The sequence below is a fragment of the Leucoraja erinacea genome, chromosome 12 (genome assembly GCF_028641065.1).
Source record: "Leucoraja erinacea ecotype New England chromosome 12, Leri_hhj_1, whole genome shotgun sequence".
Classification (NCBI taxonomy): Eukaryota; Metazoa; Chordata; class Chondrichthyes; order Rajiformes; family Rajidae; genus Leucoraja; species Leucoraja erinaceus.
Genome location: NC_073388.1, coordinates 6,233,693 through 6,245,906, shown reverse-complemented (window position 1 = coordinate 6,245,906; position 12,214 = coordinate 6,233,693). Strand labels below are relative to the sequence as shown.

At 45.4% G+C, this 12,214-nt stretch overlaps 1 protein-coding gene across 4 annotated transcripts in view; it reads left to right on the top strand.

Moving 5' to 3' along the window:
- The window catches only part of atp7a (ATPase copper transporting alpha), an 81,402-nt gene that overhangs the window by 28,230 nt on the left and 40,958 nt on the right, over positions 1–12,214 (top strand). For all 4 annotated transcript variants that reach the window (XM_055643522.1, XM_055643523.1, XM_055643524.1 and 1 more), the window contains 2 exons: positions 8,116–8,279; positions 11,471–11,632. In XM_055643522.1, coding sequence (XP_055499497.1) covers positions 8,116–8,279; positions 11,471–11,632 — 326 coding nt within the window. The remainder of the gene's footprint in view (positions 1–8,115; positions 8,280–11,470; positions 11,633–12,214) is intronic.

Genomic DNA, 12,214 nt, shown 5'->3' with positions numbered 1-12,214 from the left:
TGAGCTTCCTGTTTATCCAAATGTTTTATGTTACGTTAAGGATATTTTCCGGAAGACATTAATTTTTATACTGCATAGTCTATGCATATAGATGCTCCCAGATGCTAACCGTTTTCCTTTGCTAACCCCTTCCCATTCCCATGCTAACTTTTCTTCCCTGGGCCTCCTCCATTGTCTACCTTCTACAGTGTATCTGTTGAAGTTTGTCAGACACACCAAATCGCTCGAAATCTCTGAGAAAGATGCAACGTTGGTGCGCCACCTTCTATTTGCTGGGTCCAGGACAAGTCATTTGAGACGTTGATGCCCGGATATTTCAAGCTAGTAAACGGGCAGCACGGTGGCGCAGCGGTAGAGTTGCTGCCTTACAGCGCCAGAGACCCGGGTTCGACCCTGACTACCGGTGCTGTCTGTATGGGGTTTGTCCGTTCTCTCTGTGATCACGTGGGTTTTCTCCGGGTGCTCCAGTTTCCTCCTACATTCCAGAGACGTGTAAGTGTGCAGGCAAATTGACTTCTGTAAATTGCCAGCAGTGTGCAGGATGTGAAACTGCGATAACAGAGCTAGTGTACTAGGGATCATTGATCGGTGTGGACTCAGTGGGCCGAAAGGCTGCATCACTAAAGCAAAACTAAGTCTCTCCACAGCTGACCCAAAGAAAACTGGCGCCTGGTCTCCCAACTTCCCCTTTATGACGTCAGCGGTTTAGTCCTGTGGATTTGTTGATGACGAGCAAGAGCATGTTGTTGTGCATCATTTAACCACAAGTTCTATTTCTCCTCTGGGCCCTGACTCAACATCATCATCTGTGATTCGGCCAACAGCAGTGGTGTCGTTGGCAAATTTATAGATGGCATTGGAGCTGTGCATAGCCACAAACTCCAGCCACAAACTACACTGCAAGGACCAGGAAGCAAGCGGGTAAGATCATCTCTGACCCCTCTCACACTGGCCACAAACTCTTTGAATCACTTCCCTCTGGAAGGCGACTCCGGACTGTCAAAGCTGCCACAGCCAGACATAAAAAACGCTTTTTTTCCACAAGTAGTGGCTCTACTCAATAACCAAAAATCTGTAGCCTCCTTTTGCTCTGGTATTTTATTTAATTCTCATGTTTAATCGATAATGTTTTATTGTTAATGTTTAATGTTTTGTGTGTCATTCCTGTATGTCATGTTGTCACTTGCGGGCGGAGCACCAAGGCAACTTCCTTGTATGTGAATACTTGGCCAATAAACTTATTCATTCATTGTTTTGAACCAGTTTAGTTTAGAGATGCAGCGTGGAAACAGGCCCTTTGATCCACCGAGTCTGCGCCGACTAGCGATCGCCATACACATGCACTATCCTACACAATAGGGACAATTTGCAATTAACCTACAAACCTGTTGACTTTGTAGTGTGGGGGAAACCAGAGCACCCAGAGAAAGGCCATGGGGACAATGTACAAACTCCATACGGACAGTACTTGTAGTAAGTGTAGTGGCCATTTGGCTTAACTCACTATGTAATAATCTGCCACTACAGTAAGGATGGAACGCAGGTCTCTGATGCTGTAAGGCAGCAAATCTCTCGCTCCGCCACTGTGTGGCCCCATTATACCAGGTCTTTAGCACTCATCCAGATACACCTTCTGGGTCACAATCCTACCTTGCTGCTCCTAAATAAAATTAGTATCACTTACACTATGATCCCAAACAATGTCACAAATGTTTCTTTCTTGCATCGCAAAGTTTGCACCTTGTAGTTATTAGGTTCTCCATGTGTGATGCATTTTGTATTTGAAACAGAACATTTTAGTTTACGTTGCTGATCACTGGAGTGTGCACCAGCCCAGTGCATGAGTGATAGTCTACTTGAAGACCTATTCCCAGTGTTTATCGCCATTTGTCCCCGTTAATGCAGTTCGGTGTCTAATTGCATTCGATATCAATCAAGTGAAGCTACATGGTATATTCTGCCACATTCAGCTGCTTTATGTACATTGTAAAGCTTATGTACATTGTAAAGTTGTGAGACCACACCTGGAGTATTGCGTACAGTTTTGGTCTCCTAATCTGAGGAAAGACATTATTGCCGTAGAGGGAGTACAGAGAAGGTTCACCAGACTGATTCCTGGGATGTCAGGACTTTCATATTAAGAAAGACTGGATAGACTCGGCTTGTACTCGCTAGAATTTAGAAGATTGAGGGGGGATCTTATAGAAACATACAACATTCTTAAGGGGTTGGACAGGCTAGATGCAGGAAGATTGTACCCGATGTTGGGGAAGTCCAGAACAAGGGGTCACAGTTTAAGGATAAGGGGGAAATCTTTTAGGACCGAGATGAGAAAAATATTTTTCACACAGAGAGTGGTGAATCTCTGGCATTCTCTGCCAGAGAAGGTAGTTGAGGCCAGTTCATTGGCTATATTTAAGAGGGAGTTAGATGTGGCCCTTGTGGCTAAAGGGATCAGGGGGTATGGAGAGAAGGCAGGTACAGGATACTGAGTTGGATGATCAGCCATGATCATATTGAATGGCGGTGCAGGCTCGAAGGGCCGAATGGCCTACTCCTGCACCTAGTTTCTATGTTTCTATGTTAAATGATCATAAGACATGGAAGCAGCACTAGGCCATTTGGCCGATCGAGTCTGCTCTGCCATTCGATCATGGCTATTCTATTCCCCCCCCTCAACCCCATTCTCCTGCCTTCTCCCCATAATCTTTGACACCCTTACTAATCAAGGAACTATCAATCTCTAAAAATACCCAACGACGTCCACCACAGCCGCCGGTGGCAATGAATTCCGCAGATTCTCCACCCTCTGGCTAAATAAATTCCTCCTCATCTCCATTTTAAAGTAGGCCCTTCTATTCTGAGGCTGTGCCCTCTGGTCATAGACTCTCCCACCAGTGGAAACATCCTCTCCACATCCACTCAATCTAGGCCTTATTATAAAGTTATGTGTAGAACATATCTGGGCATTTGCAACAATAAGGACACAGAAAAGTTAACATTGTTGTGCGGAAGGAAATAACTCTTTTTATTTCAGATATGAGCTGACCTGTACTGGGTATAATTGCTAGTTCAACTGATGTGCATTGTTTTTTTAATAGAAAAACAGCATGGCATGTCTAATGCAATCTTTGCCAAGATCACGTCTTCTCTCACCCACTCTGCACCTCATGCACTTATTCTTGCACTTCTGTTTTATTAATACTACAGTTAGTACAGTTTATCTCTTTGTCCCATGTAATTCTAGGCCATTCTTTCCCATTTTGTAACTTGCTTTGGGTAAAAATGACATCCATCAGCCACTTTTATTCGTTTCCTGAAACCTGTAACCAAATTTAGTTTAGTTTAGAGATACAGCGCAGAAACAGACCCTTCGGCCCGCAGAGTCCGCGCCGGACTGCTATCCCCGCACACTAACACTATCCTATACACACTCGGGACAATGTACAATTTTACCAAGCTAATTAACCTACAAACTTGTACATCTTTAGACTGTGGGAGGAATCCGGAGAAAACCCACGCAGGTCACAGGGAGTACGTACGTACGTACGTACAAGCGCCGTACAGACAGCACCCGTAGCCTGGATCAAACCCGGGTCGCTAGCGCTGTAAGGCAGCAACACCACCGCTGCACCACCGTGCTGCCGAGATGTCCTGGTCTTTTATTGTACTTTCCTCTTTGATTTCACAATTTTAAAGCACATTACTAAACTCGGATCTATTTTCCTCTGCAGATGCTGCCTGACTTGCAGAGTATCTCCAGCAGTTTGTTTTATCCACCAGATTCTGACATCTGAAATATTTTATGTCTCCTTTTGGGCACCGTGCCTTCCTTCCCAATCTGTCCAGAACCAATCCATTTGACCATTTTATTCAATGTAATTCTGATTTAATTCTGCTGTAGTACAACTCAAATAAAAGGAGAAAGGAACGTTTTGTGACTTTGTGTGGGGTTATTGGATCCAATAATCACCCAAATTGCATTTGGGTTTCCTTTGAGCCACATGATTAAATTATAGCCTCATTAGCCATCTTTGATCATTCTTTCTATTTCTATTGGTGTTGTAAACATCTGAGATGATTTTGTAGATTTAATTTGGAAATGATGGATTAACGCACGGTTTTAATTTATAAAGGAACTATTGTAAGAACTTTTATAATGTGATTTGTAGCCTATAATCGAAAGATTTGTTAATTTTTCTCGTGTTAAGCATTGCCGTCAATGTATACATCTGCTTAATAGAGTATTTTATCAGCAACCTTAATTTCTTTAATCAATGTGACTGGGTAATGCTGGCACAGTGGTGGAGTTGCTGCTTTAGAGTGCCAGAGACCCAGATTTGATCCTGACTACGGGTGCTGTCGGTACAGAGTTTGCCTGTTCTCCCTGTGGCCGTGTGGGTTTTCTCCGGGCGTTACGGTTTTCTCTCACACTCCAAAACATACAGATTTGTCGGTGAATTGGCTTGATGTAAATTGCCCTGAGTGTGCAGGATACGAAACTGCAATAACATAGAACTAGTGTACAGGTGATCATTGGTCGGCGTGGACTCAGTGGGCCGAAGGGCCTCTTTCTACACTGTATCACTAATGTAAATTGTGTGTGGGAGACCTGAGGTATGGGTTGTGCAGAATGGTTCAAGAGCTTGGACCTAATGGGAAGAAGCTGTTCTTAAACCTGGTGACACTTCTCACACTGCTCTACCTTCTTCCTGACAGTAGCTGCGAGATGAGAGCTTGGTCATGGTGCTGTGTACCCGTGATTGTATTAGCTGCCTTTTTTTGAGACAGCGCTTCCTGTAAATCTCTTACATAGAAATATAGACAACAGGTGCAGGAGTAGGCCATTCGGCCCTTCGAGCCAGCACCACCATTCAATGTGATCATGGTTGATCATCCACAATCAGTACCCCGATCCTGCCTTCTCCCCATATCCCTTGATTCCATTAGCCCAAAGAGCTTGGTGGGGAGGTCTGTACCTGCGATGGGGCAGGCAATGTCACCACTTTCTGCACATTGTCGAGGACCCTTAAAAATTATCATTGCTTCTGGCCATATTTGATCATTGCTTCGGCAGCGAATCGCATGTTGGCCTTTATAACAAGAGGAGTCGAGTATAGGAGCAAAGAGGTCCTTCTGCAGTTGTACAGAGCCCTAGTGAGACCACACGTGGGGTATTGTGTGCAGTTTTGGACCCCTAATTTGAGGAAGCACATTCTTGCTATTGAGGGAGTGCAGCGTGGGTTTACAAGGAATGGCGGGACTGTCATATGCTCATAGAATGGAGCTGCTGGGCTTGGAGGGGATCTTATTGAAACATATAAGATTGTTACGGGTTTGGACACGCTAGAGGCAGGAAACATGTTCCTGATGTTGTGGGGGTCCAGAACCAGGGGCCACAGTTTAAGAATAAGGGGTAAGCCATTTAGAACGGAGACGAGGAAACATTTTTTCTCACAGAGAGTGGTGAGTCTGTGGAATTCTCTGCCTCGGAGGGCAGTGGAGGCGGGTTCTCTGGATGCTTTCAAGAGAGAGCTAGATAGGGCTCTTAAAGATAGCGGAGTCAGGAGATATGGGGAGAAGGCAGGAATGGGGTACTGATTGGGGATGATCAGCAATGATCACATTGAATGGCGGTGCTGGCTCGAAGGGCCAGATGGCCTACTCCTGCACCTATTGTCTATTGTCATATTTTCAGAGGTATGCTGGAAAGGAGGGAAGAAGTAGAAAAAAACCCCACTCCAAACGTCGGAAGTAGGCCCGACCCGAAACGTCACCTATCCATTTATCCCCAGAGATGCTGCCTGACCTGCTGAGTTACTCCAACATTTTGTGTGTATGGTATAAACCAGCATCTGCTGTTCATTTTTATTACTCCAAATGTAACAATTGAATTATTTCACCTCCAAGGGAGGCAGATACACTTGTCACATATAAGTACTGAAACAGTGGATAGACATATAAAGCTGGAGTAACTCAGCGGGACAGGCGGCAAACCCATCCAGCTGAGTTACTCCAGCATTTTGTGTCTATCTTTGGTTTAAACCAGCATCAGCAGTTCCTTCCAGCACAGTACTGAAACAGGACCTGATGCACCATAAAATGCAAGCCTGTAGACCAAGAGTTGGGACGTGAAATTTCCCAAAGTAAATGTTCCCATTGCCATTGGACAAATGATATATTTCTATGTTGCTAACTTCTATGATTTGTAGGTCTGGCATCAAGTTACCAAACTCAAATTCGAAAGAAGGTGCCCGACCTGAACCATCACCTATCCATGTCCTCCAACAATGCTGCCTGAGCTGCAGAGTTACTCCAGCACTTTGTGTTTTAGACTTTACTTTTGAGAGACAGTGTGGAAACAGGCCCTTCGGCCTATTGAGCCCATGCTGACCAATGATCACGTCCGTATACTTCCACTAGAGTTGCCAACTGTCCCGTATTAGCCGGGACATCCCGATTTTTGGGCTAAATTGGTTTGTGCCGTACGGGATTGCCCTTGTCCCGTATTTGACCGCTACTACTCGGGTCGAGAGGACTGTTGGGTCGGAGCGCTGCGTCTGGCCCCACCTCACCCGTCCCGACGTAGTGCAGCCAATGGAGTGTAGCAGCAACGCCTCGCCAGTGGCCCCGTCGGTCGGCAGCCCGGCCAGCTGTCCGACCTTTGGACCTTTGCTTACCGCCGACACCACCACCACCCCTCCTTCTCATGGCCGATCATCGGACCAGAACTCCTCAGCTGGCCCGCCGGCTGGGCTTTGTGTGCAGTCCAGCACCCGGGCCAACTCATCATTCACCCAGTCATGGCCGAGTCGGTCAACGAATTGCCGTCGGGAATTTGTATTTTGACCTTTTGTCCCTTATTTGGGAGTGAGAAAGTTGGCCACCCAAACTAGAACTATTCTACACACATGGGACGATTTTACGATTTTACTGAAGTCAATTACTTGTGGACAAGCTTTTCCCTTTGAGAATAGGGAAGATTCAAACAAGAGGACATGACTTCAGAATTAAGGGACAGAAGTTTAGGGGTAATACGAGGGGGAACTTCTTTACTCAGAGAGTGGTAGCGGTGTGGAATGAGCTTCCAGTGGAAGTGGTGGAGGCAGGTTCATTGGTATCATTTAAAAATAAATTGGATAGGCATATGGATGAGAAGGGAATGGAGGGTTATGGTATGAGTGCAGGCAGGTGGGACGAAGGGGAAAAAAAATTTGTTCGGCACGGACTTGTAGGGCCGAGATGGCCTGTTTCCGTGCTGTAATTGTTATATGGTTAATTAACCTACAAACCTTTACATCTTTGGAGTGTGGAAGAAAATCGGAGCACCCGAAGAAAACCCATGTCACGGGGAGAACGTACAAACTCCGTACAGACAGCACCCATGGTCAGGATTGAACCCGGGTCTCTGGCGCTGTGAGGCAGTAACTCTACGGCTGCGCCACTGTGCTGTCCGTGTTCTTCGCTGGATTCCAGCATCTGCAGATCACCGTGTCTCTGAACACAAACTCTGTTTCTTAACCTCTTGCATCGTTCTTGAATGCCTCTGTTTTTAATGTCCTTGTATTAGATCCATGTTGATGGTAGTCTTATTCACTTTGATGGCCAAAAGACAAATCCATTGCAGAAACAATGAACTGCAGATGCTGTTTATTATTATAAAGGCACAAATTGCTGGTGTGAAAGCCCTGTCCCACGGTACGAGTTCTTTCCAAGAGCTCTCCCAAGATTTAAAAAAAATAAAACGCGTGGTAAGCACGGAGAATGAACGCAGCGGGTTCGTCGCAGCTCGGGGACGTCTCTTAGCGCTAACGACAGGTACTCAGGAAGACTCGCTAACGGCAGGTGAGCTCGGGAAGACTCGTGAAGATTTTTCAACATGTTGAAAAATGTCCACGAGAGCCCTGAGTACCGACGAGCGGCCATTACCGTAAATCTCCGAGTTCGAATCAGGGCAAACTCGGGAGAGCTCTTGGAAAGAACTCGTACTGTGGGACAGGGCTATAACTCAGCGGGTCAGGCAACATCTCTGGAGAACACGAGCGCTCTTGACTGAATGGGGAAAAATGCATCATTATTGACTGACGCTAAACTTGCACTCTTGTTCTTGACAAGGTATATATTCTGTGCTGGTCGCACTCATGGCTGGGAAAGCGGAAGTGAGGTACAACCCATCTATCTTAAAACCCGTAGACATCGCCGAGTTAATAAAGGAGTTGGGGTTTGGTGCTACTGTGCTGGAGGACAGCGATGGATCAAGTGGTCATTTGGAACTGATTGTGAGTATTCTCTTCCAATATTATCGCTGAATTGTTTTGTTTTTAGCGAGTGAGAAAACGAGCCCAAGGTTCTATGGTATAACACTTGACTGCTGTCAGCCTTGCGATGCTGCATCTTGACAAGTGTTTCACTTCGTGGGCATGGACCTTGGTAAAGTATTGGATTGAAGGGAACTGTTGCATACTGTGTCACTTGGGCGGCACAGTGGCAAAGCTGCTGGAGCTGCTGCCTCACTCTGCCAGAGACTCGGCTTCGATCCTGATCCCAAAGAATAAGGGGTCAGCCATTCAGGGCTGAGATGAGGAAAAGCTTTTTCACCCTGAGAGATGTGAATCTGTGGAATTCTCTGCCACAGAAGGCAGTGGAGGCCAATTCACTGGATGTTTTCCAGGAGAGAGTTAGATTTATCTCTTTGAGATAGCTGTGTCAGGGGATATGGGGAGAAGAGAGGAACGGGGTACTGATTGTGGATGATCAACTATGATCACATTGAATGGCGGTGCTGGCTCGAAGGGCCGAATGGCCTCCTCCTGCACCTATTGTCTACTGAAATGAACGATTTGATAGCAAAGTAAGGTTTCAACTCGAGTTACACAAAAACACAGTAGCAAAGATATATATGTGAACATTGATGGATTCCAGATGAGGGAAATAATCAGCATTTCTACACCAGTTTTTCAGTAGCACTCCAATCAAACATCCGTTGTTCATAATTCCCGAAGGGCCGAATGGCCTACACCTGCACCTATTATCTATTGTCTAAGTGCTTTTGCAACTTTGTCGGCACCACATGCGTGGCGACTCTTTGCTCATTTTGTGTATTGTACGCAGAAAAAAATGCATTTCCCTAGGTACATGTGAGAATAAAGTATCGTTGAATTATTGATCAAGTTAGGGAAATGTATTTTAGATGTATGTGGTATTAGGAGGTGTCGGCAATGACGGTGAGAAGCAGGGAGATGAGATTTCAACCTGAAGCCGGTTTCCTCCCCCCCCCCCCCCCATTGCCTTCAGATTCCGACACATAAATATATAAAAGATCACTGTGGTGGGGCGGCCAGGTCGGGCGCAGTGGTAGAGTTGTGGACCTGACAGTGAATGCAGCGCCAGAGACCCAGGTTCGATCCCGACTACGGGTGCCGCCTGTACGGAATTTGAACGTTTCTTCCCGTGATCCCGTCCCGCGCCAGCTGGAGCGCCGCGCTTCCGCTCCCAGGCCAAAAAGAACCGGTGGGTTTTCCAGCGAGCCCCAGCTCCGCGTTGACAGTCCACCGTGCACCCGCCGGGTGCTCTCCGGTTTCCTCCCACACTCCAAAGACGTACAGGTTTGTAGATGAAATTGGCTTGGTAAATCAAAACATCTACGTGTCAAAACAACACTCCAAAGACGTACAGGTTTGTAGATTAATTGGCTCGGTAAATGTAAAAATTGTCCCGAGTGGGTGGAGGATGGTGTTAGTGTGCGGGGATCGCAGGTCACATTGGTACAATTGCAATTGATTTCCCAACAGTACTGTGTCACCTAGGATAGGAAGGATGTCGTTAAGCTGAAAAGGGATTCGCGATCAGGTTATTGGCACGGAGGAGGTTAGTTGATCAGGAGAGGCTGGTTAGGTTGGGGATATTGGGGAATGCAGGAGTGTGAGCGTAGATCGTGAACGGCACAGATGAGGTGAATGACCACAATCCTGTTTCCAGGGGAGGATAGAGGGTGTAGATTTAAAGTGAGAGTGTAAACTAAGAAGCAACATTTTGTCAGGTTTGTGAATGAACTGTCCGAGGATGTGGTAGAAACTATACAATTACAATCTCTTTAACAACATTTTAACAGATATGTGAATATGAAAGATTTAGAGGGATATGGGCCTGGCTCAGGCAAATGTGACTGGCAGAGGACACATCTTGGTCGGCATGGATGAATGGGGCTGAAGGGCCTTCTCCGTGCTGTATGACTCTCATAATTCTACTAATTGCTTCATTTTTTCTTTTGAATGATAGCACAAGAGTTTGCTCGAAGTAAAAGCTTCCTACATTTCTCTGTCCACCATGTATCCTTCATAGACCATTATAGACTAGAATTAAACCAGAAAAGAGCTATTAGAATAATACATAAAGCTTCTTACCGTGAAACTACAAATCCATTATTCATAAAGACCGGTACCTTAAAATTTTCGGATATTGTGCATGTAAAGACATTAGAAATACTTTTCCGAGTTAGGAATAAAAGCCTCGGAATACCTGTTAGTATTCAAAACAATTTTAAATTAAGAGAAGGACATTATAATTTAAGATGGTCGGGTATTTTTGAAACATGTAAAGTGAGAACCAATGTAAAATATAGATGTGTCTCAGTAATGGAAGTCAAATTATGCAACGGGCTTAGTGATGAGTTGACATTTTGTAGCTCTCTGCTGAGTTTCAAAAAAGCCTTAAAATGTAAAATAATTAAGGATTATAATGTAAAATGATTAAAATGTAAAATAAGTAAGGATTACAATTTAGAGTAATTTTTTTTTTTCATTCCTTTGTTATGCTGATATTCTGGGTTATTTTATGGATTGTATAGGATGGGCAAAAATAAGCTTTGTGGCTTCAGCCTATTCCTTTTTCAGTCATTGGATATGTGAACGTTGTGTGGATTGGATACAGTGTTGGTTCATATTCGCCCAGATTGTAATGTTTTGTTCTTTTTAATGTATGACCGAAATAAACTATTCATTCATTCATATCCTGCCCACCTCCCTGATAACGTGTGGACGCAGAACACAGTGGGTTGTTGACTGGCTGATGGATACATTGATATTTAGTTTATTGTCACTTGCACCAAGGTAGAGTGAGAAGCTTTTAGTTGCGTGCTATCCAGTCAGTGGGAAGACAATACATGATTACAATCAAGCTGTACAGCTGCAGGATAAAGGGAAGATAGACACAAAAAGCCGAGTAACTCAGCGGGGCAGGCAGCATCTCTGGAGAGAAGGGATGGGCGACGTTTCTAAGAAGGGTCTCGACCCCGAAACATCACCTAAATCTTCTCTCCAGAGATGCTGCCTGTCCCGCTGAGTTACTCCAGCCTTTTGTGTCTGCGGTTTAAACCAGCATGGGAATGGGTGCCAAGTTAGAATGCATGAGTTTTCCATGAAGGAAACATTTCAATTTTTGTCAAGCATTTTTTTTCAACTTGCCTACCCAGGTGCGAGGAATGACGTGTGCCTCTTGTGTTCATAATATTGAATCTACACTGATGAAAACCAAAGGTATATTATATACCTCAGTAGCCCTGGCCACAAATAAAGCACATGTTAAGTTTGATCCTGAGTGCATTGGACCTCGCGACATCATTAAATGCGTAAAGGTGAATTTTTATTTTTTAATATTGTGTTTTATAAGGACAAATTGGACCTACTTAACTTCTATTTTCAGAGCAACGGGATCCCACCACTGGCCACATCTTCACATCTCCACCCCTTTCTGCTTTCCACAGAGACCGTTCCCTCCACAGATCCCTGGTCAACTCGTCCCTTCCCACCCAAACCACCCCCTCCCCAGGTACTTTCCCCTGCCACCACAGGAGATGCAGCACCTGTCCCTTTACCTCCTCCCTCAACTCCATCCAAGGACCCCGACAGTCTTTCCAGGTGAGGCAGAGGTTGACTTGCACCTCCTCCAACCTCATCTACTGTATCCGTAGAAACTGTTCCAGGTGCCAACTTCTCTACATCGGGAGACCAAGCGCAGGCTTGGCGATTGTTTCGCTGGACACCTCCGCTCTTAACCTACCTGATCTCCCGGTGGCTCAGCACTTCAACTCCCCCTCCCATTCCCAATCTGGCCTTTCTGTCCTGGGCCTCCTCCATTGTCAGAGTGAGGCCCAGCGCAAATTGGAGCAACAGCATCTCATATTTCACTTGGGCAACTTACACCCCAGCGGTTTGAA